We start from the raw sequence: 20,472 nt of genomic DNA on the forward strand, positions 1-20,472 counted from the left end.
AGGGGGGGACTTTCAGTGGCAGGGGGTGTATTTGGACATTTTGATCTCCCTGCGACTCCCCTGCAGCAACTGAAGCCTGCGGGAGAGGAGAGAAGCCAAAAGCAGCCACAGGTGGATCGGTGATGTGGGGGGATGTTACAGCTATGGGGGGGGGCATCTTAGAGGACAGGCAGACCACCTGTGGAGTGGAGGGAAGCTCAGTAGACCATAAGCTTATAGCAGAAGGGGGAATGTCATAGAAATATGTATGGCCAGCTGGAAGCAGTTCTGTAGGTCAGTATGACATCCATGGCAGCGGAAGGGTTAAAGTGTCATCTATGGCAGGGATATGCAATTAGCGGACCTCCAGCTGCTGCAGAACTACAAGTCCCATGAGGCATAGCAAGACTCTGACAGCCACAAGCATGACATCCAGAGGCAGAGGCACGATGGGACTTGTAGTTTTGCAACAGCTGGAGGTCCGCTAATTGCATATCCCTGATCTACGAGATGTTTTTGAATTTTTCATCAATTCGATGACACACACAATTATAAAGATGGACATGTTGGGTATCTATTTACTCAGCACAACCTCATCTTTTATATTTTACCAAAACAATTGTGTAAAATATTGCATCTGTGTGCTCTACAATTACATTTAGTGTATTTTTCACTGAAATTTACCCTTTATATCCTTCAATGACTACTATACTCATAAGTGTTTGAGTATATCCTCAGGTATTGGTATGAAACCTGCCTGATGAAGGAAACTAAGGGGTCTACTTGTAGAAAATTCATGGGATGAATGTGGCAAGCGTTCATTCAGCCACAAAAAATTAGCACTGTATTTTAATAACACAGTGATTTCCTATGATGATGAGGTCCATCTAGTGGCCATAATATGGTATTTTTCCTGAAATACCTCCATCAGTAAAAAGAGTGCAATACGACTATAAAGCCACTAGATTAATCCAATGATCATATGAAATAAAACATGGCTAGAACTTCCCACAGCTGGGAAAATGCTGGTCACATTCATTCAACTACATTTAAAAAAACAGGAGAGGAAAAAGGGGAGGAGAGGGGATCCCCAGAAAAAGATGGTCCGCTCAAGAACAAGCTATTGTGAACCTAAATAACTTTATTGTGTCATAATAAATACAGAACAACTATCCACAAACCATGTATTAAAAAATAGAATAAAGGTCCTATTATGTGCAGGTGGCCACCATTTACATTCCACATACATCTGTCACTCATGCACTCGCACCCATATGAATCATTACAGAGAAGACCCGGGTCTGTGCAATTTCTACAAAGTTCCTAAATAGGATAGATTGTGTGAGTAGTAAGCCTTCGGTTTTTCCTCAGTAAAGTGCAAATGCTGGTGATTGATGAGAAGCCATTCAGATGTAATCCCGATAACTAAATAAAAGTGCATATGTCAAAACAGCAACATAAGGAACTGAGAAGTCCCGGTTTGACAATTAAATAGCGGCAAATCAAAGGGCTAATTTACATCTTGTACAGGGAAGGCAGACGGTGAATAGCCATAAACAGTGTACCTCCTATGTGCTGGAGTACAACTTAGCTCACCGTTTGACGTCTTCAGTAAAGGGATGATGGAGCCCAAGAAGATTGCTGATGGCCGCGCTGGTATAGTATCGGGGAACGTTCATGCGGTGTGTTTGTTTGTTGCAGATATGAGCTTTCGTTTCCGGATCTTCCCCGAGGGGATATACGGTGAGTCGCAGGGTTCAGACGTTCAGGTGTTCCGCACTTGATCTGTCAGGTGGTTAGAAGTAGCGCTCAGTCTCAGTGTCCACCGCAAGATTCAACCCAATATCAGAGATCCGATCGGGATGTTCACATACAATCAAAGGGGTTTCTTCATTGATGTGTGGATGTCTATGACCCACCTGTACATGGGTTAGACGCTTACGCGTTTCGCTTGTTTCCAAGCTTCTTCAGTACATGGTTTGTGGATAGTTGTTCTGTATTTATTATGACACAATAAAGTTATTTAGGTTCACAATAGCTTGTTCTTGAGCGGACCATCTTTTTCTGGGGATCCCCTCTCCTCCCCTTTTTCCTCTCCTTCACATATGTTATATGGTCCATTGAACAACCATTTGTTTGATTGCTGACCAAGTATCGTCGAGTCAATCAACAAATGGTACCTGTGATATTAGGGGTATAATAATTAAGGTAGGCAATTTCTGGTCGGTCATTGAACCCCCTTCATATACCCCTAAACCTATTTTTGGATGAATTTAAGGTGTCCCCTTCCCTTTGTCTTCATTTAAAAAAACAGACCTCTAATGCCGCGTACACACAACCGGACTTTCTTTCAGAGTAGACTCTGACGGTCTTTCCTACGCAGTTCCGACGGAGTTCCGCTGAAACGGACTTGCCTACACACGATCACACAAAAGTCTGTTCGTTTAGAACGCAATGACGTACGACGGGACTAGAAAAAGGAAGTTCAATAGCCAGTAGCCGATAGCTGCCCTTGTGTCGTTTTTGGTCCGTCGGACTAGCATACAGACGAACGGTTTTCCCCGATAGGAATTGAGTCTGTCGGAAAGATTTGAAACATGTTCTATTTCTAGGTCCGTCAGAATTTTAGAAAGAAAAAGTCCAATGAAGCCCACACACGATCGGAACGATTCCGTCTGACCTTTTCTGCCGGAAAGTCCGGTCGTGTGTACGCGGCATAAGTGTTTGCAGCCAAAATGTATTCAGCCAATAAAAGGTAATGACTCCATTTTTATTTGTATACTGCTATAAATGGCCAACACAGTACAACACTTCATCCATGTCTTTGGTGATCTCTGATCTCCTTATGAACTGTTTCTTACATGATGAAGATCAGCCATGGAGTATATCTGAGGGGTATATCAGGGTGTGCTTCTTCCCCACATGAGAGCTGTGATGTCCAGCAACATTCATATAGAAGACATTTCCTGCACTCAAGGCACTAATACACCTCGAGGGTTGTGTGGGATCCCTGATGTACAGGAAGACAGGACTTCAGTGAGGAACAATTCCCTCACTCAGGACAGGAAAGTGGCTTCTCCACCGTGTGAGATCTCTGATGTCTGTTAAGATTGGACTTCACTGAAAAACATTTTCCACACTTAGGACAAAAAAATGGCTTCTGCCCCGTGTGAGATCTCTGATGTATATAAAGATTGGTCTTCTGTGAAAAACATTTTCCGCACTCAGGACAGAAATACGGCTTTTCTCCTGTGTGAGATCTCTGATGTCTGGAAAGATGGGACTTCACTGAAAAACATTTCCCACACTCAGGACAGGAATACGGCTTCTCCCCTGTGTGAGACCTTTGATGTGTGTAAAGATTGGACTTGTCTGAAAAACATTTCCCGCACTCAGGACAGGAATATGGTTTTTCACTCACATGCAATCTCTGATGTGTGGAAAGCTTGCATTTCCTTGAAAAACATTTCCCGCACTCAGAACAGGAAAATTGCTCACCCCCTGTGTCAGACCTGTTATGTTTGTAAAGACTGGACTTCTCAGAAAAACATTTCCCGCACTCAGGACAGGAATACGGCTTCTCTCCCCTGTGAGATCGTTTATGCCTATTAAGTTTGGATTTATAATGGAAACACTTCCCGCACTCAGTACAGGAAAACCTCTTATCTGTTGGAAGGACGGCACCGTCCTTCACAGTCTGAGGTTCCTCAGGATAAGAGGAATACGATGGTCCATCTACACTGTGTGGTGCCGGATGGACATTTGAGGTAGTCGGGTTTTCTCCTGGACTATACTGTGTGATGTCCTCATCTTCTACTTTACAGTCTGGAGACAAAGTGAGACAATCCTCTGAGGTTTTCCTCATCTCCCGTCCATCTACTAAAATAGAAATACAAAGATTATTACTAGACATGAGCAGATTGGTTCCCCCAAACCAGGACTCGGCCCACATCAGGCAGCTTTGTCTCTGAGGATCTTACAATTCCCCCCTTAAGGTAACTAGTAAATGGGTCCTCTGATCTCCTACCAGTTCATTTCTTTATTCATAGACCTTAGTCAGAGAGTGAGGAAACAACGAGAACTGCTTTTATAGGTGTGACAGTGATGAGGGGATTATAGGACGAGTGTCCCCACCCCCTCTATCACTCATTGCCATCTTCCCAACACAAGAAATCCTGCACTTCCCTATTTAGGCCATGATTTAGTCATAAATAACAGCGGGGCTGAGCCACACCAGAGGTCAGAGAGTGAGGATGGGGGAGAACAACCAAGATGAAGACTGGACTGATCCTGAAGACCATCATCATTGGGTTATTGACTCCTCCCTCATTATCACTTTCTGTTTAAGGTTCAGGATATTATCCCATTATTATTAACATGCAAAAAGGTCTGTGCTCCAATTAAAATCATCAGATATAAACTGTACAGTTAGTAGAAAATGAGTGTAACAAAAGAGAATAGATATGTGTGTATATATAACAGTGGGTAGAGGGTAGAGAGCAGAAGTCAGGACAGAAGTAATGTACAACATATTGTATAAAGGTACAGCAGATATGACTATATAGTTTTAGAATGATGTAATGTACAGTATAAATGATAGTGTAAGGGTCAGGACTTATAATATTGGTATTCAGTGATCAGTGGAAGCTTAAATGTTTACATGAGACACGTTGCAGAGGTCCCACACCACTGCCTCCTATTTTCTGAGACTGCACTCAGTGACTTGGGTCTGAGACTATACAAACATATCCCTCCACAGCCCGCAAGTACCCTGGGAGAATTGTTCTGTCAGAGATCTTGCTAGACCTGGGGCAAGGTGAGGAAGACTCAAGGTACATCCCCTAGGTGCCTAGGTCTAGTAACACCTATGGTGAAAATGACCAGTTAAACTTACCGGTAACGGTGTTTCTGGGAAGTCTTCCAGGATGGCACCCTGAGAGATGACTGGTCTCACCTGACAGGAAACACAATAAATCAAAGAGGTTAAAACCCCCGCCCCTCCATGTGCTCCTCAGTTGTGAAAAAGTATTAACCCACACCAGTGCACACACCTCAAATCTCTATACAAAACCAACATACAAAAAGAGCGGGTGGAAAGTAGGCCTGCCGTCCTGGAAGACTTCCCAGAAACACTGTTACTGGTAAGTGTAACTGGTCATTTTCTCAAGTCGTCTTCCAGGACGGCACCCTAAGAGAAGAGCAAGTAGCTCAGGCCTACCTTAGGGCGGGACAACAGCTTGTAGAACCTTTCTACCGAATGCCAAATCCTGAGGTGACAGCAACTCCACCTTGTAGTGTCTCAGGAAGGTGCTCTGGCTTGTCCATGTAGCTGCTCTGCATATCTGCTCCACCGATGCTCCGGCCCTTTCTGCCCAAGAGGTCACCAGAGACCAAGTCTAATGTGCCTTAAGGTTATTCGGGGCTGCCCTACCAGCCTAATAATAGGCCAAGGTAATAGACTGCTTGATCCATCTTGCATTGGACCCTTTAGACACTTGCTGAACCTTCTTCTGGGCAGAAAAACTAACTAATAAGTGGCTGGACCTTCTAAACTCTTTTACTATCTAAATAAGCCAACAGACAGCGTATGACATCTAAACAATGAAAGGAACTTTCTCTCTCGTTCTGAGGATTGGTACAAAATGAAGGAAGGATAATCTCTTGAGTTCTGTGGAACCTTGAGGCTACCTTCGGGAGATACAGGGGGCCCTGCCTGAGTACAACCCTGTCATCAAATAATAGAAAAAAAGGGCCCTTTTATTGACAGAGCCTGGATGTCGCCTATCCTCCTGGCCATTGTAACCGCCAGCAGGAAAGTTGACTTTAGGTTAAGTAACTTAAGAGGGATAAGATCTAATGGCTCAAATGGTGCCCTGGTTAGGGCTTCCAAGACTAGCGTAAGGTCCCAAAGTGGAAACTTGCTCATCTGCACTGGGGACAGTCTATCTCTGGCTGACAAGAACCTTTTAGTCAGGGGGTCCAGAGCCAACCTCCTGTCCAAAAAACTGGACAAGGCTGCAACCTGAATCTTAAGTATCTTCGTCGCCAACCCCTGATCCGCGCCATCCTGGAGAAAGTCCAGGATGGCAGGGATCTCGTGTTGGGAAGTCCCCTTCATCTGGCACCAGCGCGAGAAGACTCCCCAGACTGTGGCGTAAATACACCTGGTAACCGGCTTCCTACTCAAAAGAAGGGTATCGATTACTCTCTGAGAACACCCTCTTTTTCGCAGGCTCTCCCTTTCAAGAGCCAAGCCATCAGCCTGAAGAAGCCGGGATCTGGGTGGCAGACTGGGCTCTGAAGGAGAAGGTCCTGCTGCTCCGGAAGGTACTGAGGGGGAGCTAAGGACCAATGCCTCCCTGATGATTCAGGAATGCCACTGCGGTTGCGTTGTTGGAAAGGATCTGGATCCTCAGGCCCCTGATTCTTTCCTCAAAGGTCCTTAAGGCCTCTCTGACAGCCAAGAGGTTCCGAAAGCTGGAGGAAGCGCTCCCCCGACTCTGGTTCCAGGATCCCTGGTGCTCGAAGTTCCTCTAAGTGGGCCCCCCCTACCCCAGGAGCTTGCATCCACTGTTACCCTGAGGGGTTGGAGTTGGGCCCAAAAGGTGGCCCTCCCGCAAACCTCTGAGGATTGAGCCACCACTGTAGAGACTCCTTCACCCTTCCTGGAATGTGAACCCTGTTGTCCAGCGTTCCTCTTTTCTCATCCCAGGAGGATAGGAGGAATTGCTGGAGATTCCTGGAATTGGAGCTGAGCCCATGGGACCATGGGGATACAGGATGTCATCAACCCAAGAATTCTCATGACTAGGGATGAGCTGAACACCCCCCTGTTCGGTTCGCACCAGAACATGTGAACAGGCAAAAAATGTGTTCAAACACGCGAACACCGTTAAAGTCTATGGGACTCGAACATGAATAATCAAAAGTGCTAATTTTAAAGGCTTATATGCAAGTTATTGTCATAAAAAGTGTTTGGGGACCTGGGTCCTGCCCCAGGGGACATGTATCAATGCAAAAAAAGTTTTAAAAACAGCCGTTTTTTTCGGGAGCAGTGATTTTAATAATGCTTAAAGTGAAACAATAAAAGTGTAATATTCCTTTAAATTTTGTACCTGGGGGTTGTCTATAGTATGCCTGTAAAGGATGCATGTTTCCCGTGTTTAGAACAGTCTGACAGCAAAATGACATTTCAAAGGAAAAAAAGTAATTTAAAACTACCCGTGGCTGTTAATGAATTGCCGGTCCGACAATACACATAGAAGTTCATTGATAAAAACGGCATGGGAATTCCCCACAGGGGAACCCCAAACCAAAATTTAAAAAAAAAATGGCGTGGGGGTCCCCCTAAATTCCATACCAGGCCCTTCAGGTCTGGTATGGATTTTAAGGGGAACCCCGCACCAAAATTAAAAAAAAAATATGGCGTGGCATCCCCCGAAAAATCCATACCAGACCCTTATCCGAGCACGCACGCAACCTGGCAGGCTGCAGGAAAAGAGGGGGGGGGACACGAGAGAGCGCCCCCCCTCCTGAACTGTACCAGGCCAAATGCCCTCAACATTGGGAGGGTGCTTTGGGGTAGCGGCCCCCCAAAAGCACCTTGTCCCCATGTTGATGAGGACAAGAGCCTCATCCCCACAACCCTTGGCCGGTGGTTGTGGGGATCTGCGGGCGGGAGGCTTATCAGAATCTGGAAGCCCCCTTTAACAAGGGGACCCCCAGATCCCTCCCCCCCTGTGTGAAATGGTAATGGGGTACAAAAGTACCCCTACCATTTCACAAAAAAAGTGTCAAAAATGTTAAAAATGACAAGAGACAGTTTTTAACAATTAATTATTTAAAGTCTTCTTCTTTCCATCTTCTTCGGGTCTTCTTCCTTCCTTCGGTTTCTTCCTCCATCTTCTTCTTCCTCTGGCTCTTCCTCCGATCCTCTGCCTCTTGCTCCGGTGTTCTTGTCCGGCATCTTCCTCCGCGGTGTCTTCTTCCCGCTTCGTTCTTGGGCCACTCCGCATCCATGGGAGGCTCCCGCTGTGTGACGCTTCTCATCTTCTGACACTTCTTAAATAACGGAGGGCCCGGTGACCCCGCCCCCCTCTGATGCATAGGGACTTGACTGTAATGTAACCGGGTGACCCCGCCCCCTCTGACATCACGGGGAAAGCCATAGGGAAGTCCCCGTCAAGTCCCCGTGCACCAGAGGGGGGCGGGGTCACCGGGCCCTCCGTTATTTAAGAAGTGTCAGAAGAAGAGAAGCGTCACACATCGGGAGCCTCCCATGGATGCGGAGCGGCCCAAGAACGAAGCGGGGAAGAAGACGCCGTGGAGGAAGATGCCGGACAAGAACACCGGAGCAAGAGGCAGAGGATCGGAGGAAGAACCAGAGGAAGAAGATGGAGGAAGAAACCGAAGGAAGAAGACCCAAAGAAGATTGAAAGAAGACTTTACATAAAGGAATTGTCAAAAACTGTCTCTTGTCATTTTTAACATTTTTGTGAAATGGTAGGGGTACTTTTGTACCCCATTACCATTCCACATGGGGGGGGTGGGCAGGATCTGGGGGTCCCCTTGTTAAAGGGGTCTTCCAGATTCCGATAAGCCCCCCCCCGCAGACCCCCACAACCACCGGCCAAGGGTTGTGAAGATGAGGCCCTTGTCCTCATCAACATGGGGACAAGGTGCTTTGGGGGTACGGTGGGATAGTGGAGGAAGTTTTCTGACTAAAGGTGCTATATTTAGATGAATATGTCTTCTAGAGGTCTCATGAATTTCAATGCTTGCCTTTAGAGGCGTCTAAGACCGTAATATATGAATTACTTAAATAGGCTTCTTATTTATTTTATTGATGGGAAACTAAAGATCCTGATATCTTGTCAAGCTGTGGTTTGTGGGTGGTGGGAGGGGGGAATGGGGGGGGGGTGTTTTAGATAGTAGGTCTTTGTTAGACAGGTATGAGGTCATGTTGACCTAGAATGGACATTGTCCTAGTTGGCATGTCCATATGTTGTATGATATGCCTATAAAACCAATAAAATGAATTAAAAAAAAAAAAAAAAAAGTGCTTTGGGGGGCCGCTACCCCAAAGCACCCTCCCAATGTTGAGGGCATGTGGCCTGGTACGGTTGCGCTCTCTCATCCCCCCTCTTTTCCTGTGGCCTGCCAGGTTGTGTGCTCAGATAAGGGTCTGGTATGGATTTTTGGGGGGACCCCACGCCATTTTTTTTTAATTTTGGCACAGGGTTCCCCTTAAAATCCATACCAGGCCTGAAGGGTCTGGTATGGATTTTGAGGGGGACCCCCACGCCATTTTTTTTTAAAATTTTGGTGCAGGGTTCCCCTTAATATCCATACCAGACCTGAAGGGCCTGGTATGGAATTTAGGGGGACCCCCACAACATTTTTTTTTTAAATTTTGGTTCGGGGTTCCCCTGTGGGGAAATCCCATGCCGTTTTTATCAATTAACTTTTGTGTGTATTGTCGGACCGGCAATTCATTAATAGCCGCGAGTAGTTTTAAATGACTTTTTTTCCTTTGAAATGTAATTTTGCCGTCAGATTGTTCTAAACACGGGAAACATGCGCCCCTTTACAGGCATACTATAGACCACCCCCAGGTACGAAATTTAAAGGAATATTACACTTTTATTGTTTCACTTTAAGCATTATTAAAATCACTGCTCCCGAAAAAACAGCCGTTTTTAAAACTATTTTTTGCATTGATACATGTCCCCTGGGGCAGGACCCAGGTCCCCAAACACTTTTTATGACAATACCATGCATATAAGCCTTTAAAATTAGCACTTTTGATTTCTCCCATAGACTTTTAAAGGGTGTTCCGCGGCTTTCGAATTTGCCACGAACACCCCAAATTGTTCGCTGTTCGGCGAACAGCCGACGTTCGAGTCGAACATGAGTTTGACTCGAACCCGAAGCTCATTCCTACTCATGACCCTTCTGAAAGAGACCTCTTCTAATTCTAGAAGGGATGCTACTGCTGCATTAAGGCCCTCTACCTTTCTCTGGGGCAAAACAAGCTTCTATGCTGTTGAATCCATCAGGAAACCTAGATAGACCTTGGCCTGGGCAGGAACCAGCGAGGACTTTTCCTGGCTGATAAACCACCCCAGGGACTCCAAGGTACTCACTACCTTGGCCAGTTTGGAGAGACAGAGATCTCGACTCTGGTTGTAAATCAGTATGTCGTCGAGATAGGGGATCAGCATTACCCCTTGGAGATGGAGGAATGCAACCACCTCTGCCAGGATCTTTGTAAACACTCTCGGACTGGCTGCCAGTCCAAAGGGTAGGGCAGAGAACTGCCAGTGCTGCACTCCCAGCTCCGAGGGGATTGCGAACCTTAGAAAGGCCTGGTGCTCTGGAAAAATAGGGACATGAAGATATGCATCCTTAAAGTCTATTGTTACCATAAACACGTCCTTCAGAAGGTGCTTTCTGAGCGTATAGACGCTTTCCATGCGGAACCTTTTGTACCGCAGGAACGTGTTTAACCTTCTTAGATTTATTATGAGGCGATACTTTCCCGAGGGCTTTGGGACTACGGAGATGTGGGAGTAAAATCCCTGCCCGCACTGTTATGCTGGGACTGGCACTATGGCCCCCCTGCTCTTTCAGCTGTCCGACACTGTGTAAGAGACCCACTGCTTTCTGAGGGTCCCTGGGTAAGTGGGTTAAAAGGAAACTTGGAGGATGAGAGGAGAGTAACTCCAATCTGTAGCCCTCTCTTAATATCTGAAGGATATGGGGACTCTGAGTAACCCTATCCCACTGATAGGAAGTGGGAAAGTCTTCCCCCCACCCGTAAGTCACTTGGAATCCTTGCCGGCAGACCTCTGGCTGGGGAAGAGAAGACCTCCCTTCTGCTTGCCTTTACCGATACCCCCAGCGCCTGGTAACAGTACCTTCCTTTTTTATCTCTAAATCGGTTCTTAGCCTGGGGGCCTCGAAAAAAATTTCCCCTCTCCTTTTAGGTTTTATGGGAAATTTCTTTCCCTTCTCTGTAGATCTAGAAAGGGCCTGATCCAACCCAGTGCGGAAGAGCAGGGAACCCCCAAAAATGGAAGACCACACAGCCGAGTCTTAGAAGTGCTGTCCCCATCCCAGGTCTTCACACACAAAGCTCTCCTTGCGGAATTTAAAAGGGCACCGGTTTTAGCAGTTGTGCGCACCATTTTCACTGCTCCATCTGCCAGATAAGCCCTACCAATCACCTCTAAAGAGTCCAAGACCTGTTTGGACTTGGAGGTTCGTGACACATGATCCATTAGTTTGGTGACCCACATGTCTGCGTTCCTAACCACACAAGCTGAAGCCAAGGCAGGACTCATAGCCACTGCATTTGCTTCCCAGGCCCTGCGCAAGAAGGTCTCGACTCGTCGATCCATTTGGTCCCTGATGTTGCCCCCATCCTCAAATGAGATCGGATTGCTTGGACACCTGGGCCAGGGAAGCATCTAATCTAGGTGTCTTAAAGAATCTCTCTTCCTCTTCCTCCTTGAAGAGGCACCTACCTTTCCATGTTTTAAACTTCAAAAGCTTTCTTTCAGGCTCCTTCCACTCCTCAGGATGATATCCTTAAGGGCCTGGTGGATCAGGAGGACTTTGGATTGGGGGTTTAACCAAACATCTATACATCCTATCTTGTGCGGACACCTGTGCTGCAGGTTCCTGAATTTCTTCTGATGCATACACCGCCCTAAGAAGGCCCTCCATATCATCAGCAGAAAAGATATGTCTGCCTGGTCTGGAGTCCTCCTCCTCCTCCTGACTGTCCTCAATGGCCTCATCAGAAGCACTCTGGGGGATTCAGCCTCCTCCTCCTCAGAATCCTGAGAGGGGAGAGGTCTCAGGGATTCCAGACGCCTATGTCTGCTACCCTCTGCTCTGTTAGAGGAGGAGCCCTCTTGGGAAGAAGAACCTTCTCTGCTAGTATGGGGTTCTGGGTCCCTAGGCTTGAGAGTCGTTTGGAAAGCTTTAAGGGTTGTCAGCATTTCTGACTGAACAAAGAGAAAGTCCTTCATAACCTGAGAGGTTTCTTTCCCCGCTAGCTTGTGGATACACTTGTAACAAAAAGTTTTAGAGTGATCCTGTGGTAATTTATCATTGCAATATCCGCATCTCTTAGAAGGGAAGGGGCTTTAGGATAGCTGACGACCACCTGGGCAGTACCGTCCCCCCCTATAAGAGACATAAATGCAAGTCAGAAAGCAATGCCCCCCTTGCTATGTCCCACAGGAGTAAGAGTCGGGGTCCCCCGCCCCCATCATTACCCCTGCCAGCTAGGTAGACTCACCCCCTGTGGTCTCCTCTAATGCTGCGGCCACTGAGGGCCTCTCCTCTCTTTCCATCTTGTCACCAAAGTCTTCCAACCCTTCCTGAGACTGGTGCTGATGATCAGGTAAGAGCAGGATGTGGACGCCTGCTCGACCGTTGGTCAGACCTCCGCTCCTAGCTCAGAACGCCACCATTTTTCTGAAGCCCCGGACCGGAAGTGACCCGGGGAGGCGTTGCGACGTCATCTCTGAGCTAGGGAGGAAACCGCGTCTTTCCTCTTCCTTGCAGGAGTGCAAGGATCCAATTGCCAGCTCCGCCCCGCTGAATAGACGCCTGCCAGGTAAGGGGGGAGGAACAGGAAAATGGTCCCTGAAGTTCTGGGTACCCCACTGTACCCAGGGTCCTTCAGCTCTCAGGGGGGCTATTCCCAAATTTGCCGCCCCCCTGAGAAAATGGGGAGACCCCCCCAGGAATGGCAAGCCCTACCGTACTCAAAAGCTTCATCAGCCCATGGCTTCGGGTCTATTGGAAAAAAAAAAAAAAAAGTTTTCGCTATGGGGAAACACAATCAAGAACTGAGGAGCACAGGGAGGGGTGGGGGTTTTAACCTCTTTGTTGATTGTGTTTCCTGTCAGGTGAAACCAGTCTTCTCTCAGGGTGCCTTCCTGGAAGACCACTTGAGAAAATGAACATTTTGCTGTCAGCTGAACCCCAGAATCTCCATAAATCCAGTCTAGATACATAAATTGTGTCTGCAGCACAGAGAAGGAAGATTATCTGAGAGAAATACAGGAATACAGGACGGGGAACACAGCTCAGGAAAATGACCAGGGGATTACAGGCTGATATCACCCAGTCCTTGCCCTACTCTGGACCAATCAGTGAGCAGTATGGATGGAGGAATGTATTTAGTGTTAATGACCCACCTGTGCTGATCCCTGTAGGAGTGTCCTCCTCTATAAATGTCCCCGTTATTCCATCTTCCTCCATAGACTGCTGATCATCCCTCACATACCTCTCTTCTTCTTCTTCTGCTTTAACCTCAAATTTTATAGCGATTGGATCTCCACTCTAAATCAAGAAAACGAGCGTTAATATCATCTGTAGAATATAAACTTTATTATTGTGACATCACATATAAAATCCACACATTGTCTCCACGAGGCTGTGTTTTATAAGCTCCGTCCCACCAACCTTGTAACAGTGAGGGATGGTGTGATCTTCCTGTGTGGAATCCCAGGAATACAGAGGACGGGGACATCTCTCTGGTGACTCCATCATATCCTTGTGTCCTTCTGAAAACTCCTCCATCACTCCATACTCCTCATCCTCCTCTTTATATTCTTCTTTAACAATAATATTATAATCCCCGAGGTTTGCACTCTAAATATATCATAAATCAATGATTGTAACAAACATGCTGTGTATAAATCATAACTATGAGTGACTGTTCCTCATCTACCTGATGATGGTGAGGGATGGTGTGACCTTCCTGTGTGGAATCCCGGGAATACAGAGGACGAGGACATCTTTCTGGTGGGTTCCCATTACTGGATCCATCTGTAGGAAACACACACACTGACTGAATACATTGTTTCTATGTGTTTATCAGATGATGGGGGATCTAGGTGGAGCCTCCGTACTGCTCTCTCCTTTACAATAAAGTCTCCTCTTACCCGGTGATGTGAGGGGCGGCTGATTGTCCATCATGACGTCCTTGTAGAGATCCTTGTGTCCTTCTAAATACTCCCACTCCTCCATGGAGAAATAGACAGTGACATCCTGACACCTTATAGGAACCTGACACACACAATGATACAGTCACCATCCAGACACATCCCTTGTCTGTTACTGGATAATGTCCCAGAATTCCCAGCACCGCTCACCTCTCCTCCATGATCTCTCTGGTGACTTCTAGAATCTTCTTTTTATTTCTCTCTTCAATCAGGGAGGGAGGTGGAGGCAATGTGATGGTCATATGATCTCCAGACTTCACAGGAGGAAAACTCTAGATCTGAACAAAGATAGTAAAATCAAATGATAATCACAGAATCCTCCTCACCTCACCATTCAGGTCTCCATTATATTAAAGCCCCATTTCAGACTGAGATATAATTTACCCCCACAGGACCCCCACACTACGCAGGTTAAAACCTTGCTGCAGGGATTCTGACGGCATTAGAAACAATGCAGGACCAACAGTCCCACGTTGAAAGTGTGCAAGGGTCCACCCACATCCTAAGAGCATCAGAAATAGGGAGGAGGAGCTGTGAGGTCAGTGTGATGTCATAGGACATATAGACTCTGGATGGAGGGACATTTAGATGGGGAGATTTGAGGGGTCCTCTATATGAGGCTCCTGTGCAAACCAAATCATTGTTCCTGGTTGCGTCCTACCTCTCCTAAACTGAAGAGTGAACTTTGACCTTTACCATACAGAAATCTGTCAGGAATCTGTGAAAGTAAGCTCTCATGTGATCAGGTGACGTGCGGAGGAACGGAGTGTAAATAGCAGACAATTTTCTCCAGAGTTCCTAATGGTGGGGATGGATTTTGCTGAGTGCTGGTGCCAAGTTTCCACCCCCTAGGATCACTGCAGGTGTGGAGAAAAGCTGTGTAAGAGGATATGGAGGAGAGATGAGGAGGAGATCCAGGAATCAGGATAAAGGTCAGGACAAGCAACAGACGAGCGCATCCAAGAGATGAAGCCGGGGTCACTACACAGAAAATCAATCCAAGGAAACAACAGGCAGGACGAGGAATAGCAAGAAGGAGCTCAGAGACAAATGAGAATATTGCTCAGCCAATGGGAGATGATCTCAGCATGACTTATATAATGAAGGAGATGAGGGGGAGGGGAGGAAGTCACTTATGGTGACCATAGAGACATGGAAATTCAGCTGGTTCAGCAGGGATCGGTCACATTTCCATCCATGTGTGGTCACTGCCGGATAAAAGTCACTCGATCAGCGGCTGCAGCCAATAGCTTCATCACTGATCTGTGTATTCTGAGAGCGGAGGAGCGCCCCCCATTGTCAGAATACAATAGTGCAGCGGGGAGGATTCCCCCATCCCCCTCCAATGTGTGGATGGGGGAATCACTTCAGTTTATTTCACTCATCCCGCTGGCTGAACGATAAAACTGAACCATGTATGACCAGATTTGGAAGCAAAATATATTAATCATCAACTGATCCCCCTGAAGGGTTTAATCTACATATTACCTCCTCTGCCGCCAGAACCTGCATTGTCTTCTCTCTACGTCTTATCAAATGGAATGTCCTCATTGTTCTGTCTATATCTGACATCACTTCCTGTCTGTATTCCATAGAGACTTCCTGTCTGAGTAGAGGTGAGATTACCATCTTGTGGATCTCAGAGGAACTGCAGCTCCGAAAAACATCTCGTAGTGTGAACACGGCCTTGTGCTGTGTGTGTATGTACTGTATATCCTTCCCCTTCCTCTCCTCCCTGAGTGTGTATGAAGAGGCGGAGCTCTGAGTGTGTGTGAAGAGGCGGAGCTCTGAGTGTGTGTGAAGAGGCGGAGCTTTGAGTGTTATGAAGAGGCGGAGCTCTGAGTGTGTATGAAGGGGCGGAGCTCTGAGTGCAAATAAAGAGGCGAAGCTCTGAGTCTGTATGAAGAGGTGGAGCTCTGAGTCTGTATGAAGAGGCGGAGCTCTGAGTGTGTATGAAGAGGCGGAGCTCTGAGTGTGTATGAAGAGGCGGAGCTCTGAGTGTGTATGAAGAGGCGGAGCTCTGAGTGTGTATGAAGAGGCAGAGCCCTGAGTGTGTATGAAGAGGCGGAGCTCTGAGTGTGTATGAAGAGGTGGAGCTCTTAGTGTGTATGAAGAGGCGGAGCTCTGAGTGTGTATGAAGAGGCGGAGCTCTGAGTGTGTATGAAGAGGCAGCGCTCTGAGTGTGTATGAAGAGGCGGAGCTCTGAGTGTGTATGAAGAGGCGGAGCTCTGAGTGTGTATGAAGAGGCGGAGCTCTAAGTGTGTATGAAGAGGCGGAGCTCTGAGTGTGTATGAAGAGGCAGAGCCCTGAGTGTGTATGAAGAGGCGGAGCTCTGAGTGTGTATGAAGAGGCGGAGCTCTGAGTGTGTATGAAGAGGCAGAGCCCTGAGTGTGTATGAAGAGGCGGAGCTCTGAGTGTGTATGAAGAGGCGGAGCTCTGAGTGTGTATGAAGAGGCGGAGCCCTGAGTGTGTATGAAGAGGCGGAGCGCTGAGTGTGTATGAAGAGGCGGAGCTCTGAGTGTGTATGAAGAGGCAGTGCCCTGAGTGTGTATGAAGAGGCGTAGCTCTGAGTGTGTATGAAGAGGCGGAGCTCTGAGTATGTATGAAGAGGCGGAGCTCTGAGTGTGTATGAAGAGGCAGAGCCCTGAGTGTGTATGAAGAGGCGTAGCTCTGAGTGTGTATGAAGAGGCGGAGCTCTGAGTATGTATGAAGAGGCGGAGCTCTGAGTGTGTATGAAGAGGCGGAGCTCTGAGCGTGTATGACGAGGCGGAGCTCTGAGTGTGTATGAAGAGGCGGAGCTCTGTGTATGAAGAGGCGGAGCTCTGAGTGTGTATGAAGAGGCGGAGCTCCTGCTGGAACAGCGGTCGGAGGAGGAGTCTAGGAGGGAGATGACAGAAAGCTCAGCAGACTCTCAGGAGTGAGCGAGGAGGATCCAGTTCCTTTGCCATCGGAGGTGAGGAGAGTGTGAAGGATGTTGGTGACTCTGGTAGATGAAAAGCTGGGAGTCATATTGCTCTGGTGAGTGGGGAAGCACTACTAAGGGGGCGCCCTCACCATCACGTGTGTAAGAGGTGGAAGAAGGCGTGGCTACACTACAGCTGGCACAGTTTGGAGCACCGAGAACTTTACACCTTATCAACTTTTCATTGATTGGTGGATTTTTTGTAAGAAAAAAAGTTAATTGAAGTAGGTGCAATGTGGAAGCAGTGGACTTGCAGAGAACACTATATTGAGCACAAAATATTATATGATTACATGGATTTGCACAGGTCTTTAGTTTATTTATTATAGCAGCAAATATTATGAGTGGAAGCAGTGGATCTGCCCCCTACCCCAAAGCACCCAACCCCCCATGTTGAGGGCATGCGGCCTGGTGCTGTTCAGGAGGGGTGGTACCGCTGGCTTGTCCCCACCCCCCCTTCCTGACCAGCCGGGCTGCGTGCTTGGATAAGGGTCTGGTATGGATTTTGGGGGGACCCCCATGCTATTTTTTTGGTGTAGGGGGTTCCCCTTAAGATCCATACCAGACCTAAGGGCCTGGTATGCTCTTGGAGGGGAATTCTCTCTCGTGCTCACTGCAATAGGAAAATGTGTTTTTCCTATTGCAGCCAGCGCGAGATGTACAGTACCCTGTCCCCAAGAACCAGCGCGATGGGATTGCGCTGGAAACGCATTCTAGCGGGCAGGTACTGTAACAGATGTTCTACATGTCTAAATCTGCAATCAATTTTACTGCAAAATCAAAGGTGCCAAAGTTTCTTTCCCTGAGCAGTAATATATTTCTATCCCCCTTGGTGGGAGAGGAGTTGACCCATCTATAAGGATATACATACCTCCCAACTTTTGAAGTTGAGAATGAGGGACATTTAGGGGGCAGACTGACCTGTGGCGAGTGTAGCGCTCTGCGGCGAAAAGTGTGTTTTAAAAGTGGGTGTGGGTAAATTCTGATGACCGGGAGGGGACAATCTGGCATCCCCTGTGTGCCTTTACCACTACCCCCTTTAGCTACAGAGGCAGCACCTTGAGGTGTAAACATACTGCATCCACAAGGCTTTGCTTCATACTTTGTGGTGCTGCTCTGCAAGTGCCCCACCCCTGTGTGCAATGCACATGATTGCAACATGCTAGTGCGAGGCTGAAGTGGTTAAAGTAGGTGGTGAAGAGGCAATACAATGCCTCTTTATTGCCTGTCAAATGCTCTCTGAAAAGCAATCCAAATGCTGATCACGTTTCAGAGACCAAAGTGTGAACAAACCCTTAATTATCTAGTTTTTTTAGTTTATTTGTTTTTGTTTTATCGTTTTTAGATTTTTAATTTTTTTTTACATATTTAACAGCACTAATGTTGGGCTTTGGTGAAATATCAGGGGTCTAAACAGTCTCATTTTTGAGACGGAGAAAGGGACTGAGGACAGAGATTCCTTGATCCCTTTCTCTGCAGCCTCAGCTGCACTGGAGAGTTAATGAACAGAAAGCTCTGTACAGAGGCTTTTTTTGTTCACTCACAAACTGAAGCATAGTGAACACAGTTTACTATGCTTCGGTTATGAATGAACACATGAGTGATTGGTACCAGTTGCTCAATGTATTCACTGAGGAAAGGAAGGGGCTGGCAAATATGACATATTTACCGACCCCTCTGCTCTTCATCCTGAACCCAATCCTCCTGTGCCCCGCAGCAGCTGTCAGAAGGGGGAGCCACCAATGCTGCATTAGGGGGCAGACAGGGGGATTGGAGTGGTAGGGGGGCAGAAATTAGAGCGATGTGGGGGAAGCGTTGGGTGCCAGACACTGTAGATTCCTATGCCAAGCAGTCAGCGGATTGGAGAAGGGGACAGCCTGCTGCACTGCAGAGGAATCAGATCCAGATCGGAGCGGGGGGGATTAGTGAAGCCCAGTGCCAGAACTCCTTCCGGCTCTGGGCTCCTGGATTTAGCCTGGATATGGGAGATGCTGGGATTTCAATGACTGTAGGATAGGATGCTGGAGAATAGGGTTGCCACCTTTTCTTCAAGACGATCACAGATCAGGGTAAAGGGCCACAGTGGCCCTTTACCATGTGATCAGCTTCAATAACAGCTGATCATGATGTAAACACAAGCCGGTTATCAAATTTTCTTTCTTCATACTGACAGCGTGAGGAGAGAAGAGAGCTGATAACTGGCTTATCTTAAAAAGACATTTACAATGATAATCAGAGCAGTCCCAACATTGCCCACCGGTGCTGCTCATCAGTGCCTCCTCATCAGTTACCCATCAGTGCCACCTATCAGTGTCCACCAGTGCCACCTCATTAGTGTCCACCAGTGCCGCCTATCAGAGTCCATCAGTGCCACCTCATTAGCATCCATCAGTGCCACCTCATTAGCATCCACCAGTGCCACTTCATTAGTGTCCATCAGTGCCGCCTATCAGAGTCCATCAGTGCCACCTCATTAGTGTCCACTAGTGCCACCTCATTAGTGTCCATCAGTGCTGCCTATCAGGCGAACTCAGCCCGCTATCCTCCATTAATTAGCCTTGTGCTGACATGCCTCTTCCCCTGCACAGCCATTCATTGGGAAGACCAGTTTGCTGCTGTTTCTCCTCCTCCTGCTTTTATACAGCTGAGCACAGAAGGAATGTGATCACTTATAAAAAAGGGGGGAAAACTTCTTATAATGTTTTTCATATCTATGCACAAATGTTTTTCCTTTCATTTCTATTGAAACCACTTGCCTACTGGGCACTTTCACCCCCTTCCTGCCCAGGCCAATTTTCAGCTTTCAGAGCTGTCACACTTTCAATGACAATTGCGCGGTCATGTTACATTGTACCCATATGACATTTGTATTATTATTATTTTTTTTTTTTTTTTAGACAGCTTGAGTTTTCTTTTGGGGGTATTTAATCGCCGCTGGGGTTTTTTACATTTATTAAACAAACGGAAAAAGCCCGAACATTTGGGAAAACTAATTTTTTCTTTGTTATAAAATGTAGTAAATAAGTATTTTTTCTCCTTCGCTGATGGGCACTGATGAGGATTATGATAGGCGGCAAAGATAGGCACTGGTAGGCAGCACTGATAGGAGGCACTGATGGATGCTGATAGGCAGCATTTATAGATGGCAATGATGGGCACTGGTAGGTGGCACTGATAGACAGCACTTATGGATGCGGACAGGCCGCACTGACATGCATCACTGATGGGCACTGACAGGCATCACTGGTGAGTACTGTTAGGGCTGCACTGATGACCAGGATACGGATTGTCAGTGCAGAGGTCCCCACTGAGGAATGCCGTTTACCGACATTTCCTTTTTACACTGTGATCAGATGTGATTGGACATAGCTTATCACATGGTAAAGAGCCTACTTCAAAGACTCTTTACCATGATCGGTGATGAGGTGTGTCCCGGGCAATGCCACACCACCAATCACTAAGCTGCGCAGCCCCGCGGGTGATGTATGACGTCTTCCCAGAAGA

The 20,472-nt window shown here is 47.2% G+C and overlaps 3 protein-coding genes across 3 annotated transcripts in view; 1 reads left to right on the forward strand and 2 right to left on the reverse strand.

Moving 5' to 3' along the window:
* The window catches only part of LOC141121716 (uncharacterized), a 278,834-nt gene extending 263,086 nt beyond the window's left edge, over positions 1–15,748 (reverse strand). Inside the window, exons 1-4 of the mRNA XM_073611432.1 lie at positions 15,495–15,748; positions 14,157–14,284; positions 13,947–14,070; positions 13,733–13,830 (exon numbers count right to left, since the gene is read on the reverse strand). Of these exons, the coding sequence (XP_073467533.1) occupies positions 13,733–13,830; positions 13,947–14,031 (183 nt within the window). The 5' untranslated portion in view covers positions 14,032–14,070; positions 14,157–14,284; positions 15,495–15,748. The remainder of the gene's footprint in view (positions 1–13,732; positions 13,831–13,946; positions 14,071–14,156; positions 14,285–15,494) is intronic.
* LOC141121690 (uncharacterized) overlaps positions 1–20,472 on the reverse strand; it is a 187,011-nt gene that overhangs the window by 96,101 nt on the left and 70,438 nt on the right. The gene's annotated exons all lie outside the window — the stretch shown is intronic.
* LOC141121711 (uncharacterized) overlaps positions 1–20,472 on the forward strand; it is a 155,068-nt gene that overhangs the window by 74,141 nt on the left and 60,455 nt on the right. The gene's annotated exons all lie outside the window — the stretch shown is intronic.

This window comes from Aquarana catesbeiana, unplaced genomic scaffold, assembly GCF_042186555.1.
Source record: "Aquarana catesbeiana isolate 2022-GZ unplaced genomic scaffold, ASM4218655v1 unanchor228, whole genome shotgun sequence".
In the NCBI taxonomy this organism is placed as follows: Eukaryota; Metazoa; Chordata; class Amphibia; order Anura; family Ranidae; genus Aquarana; species Aquarana catesbeiana.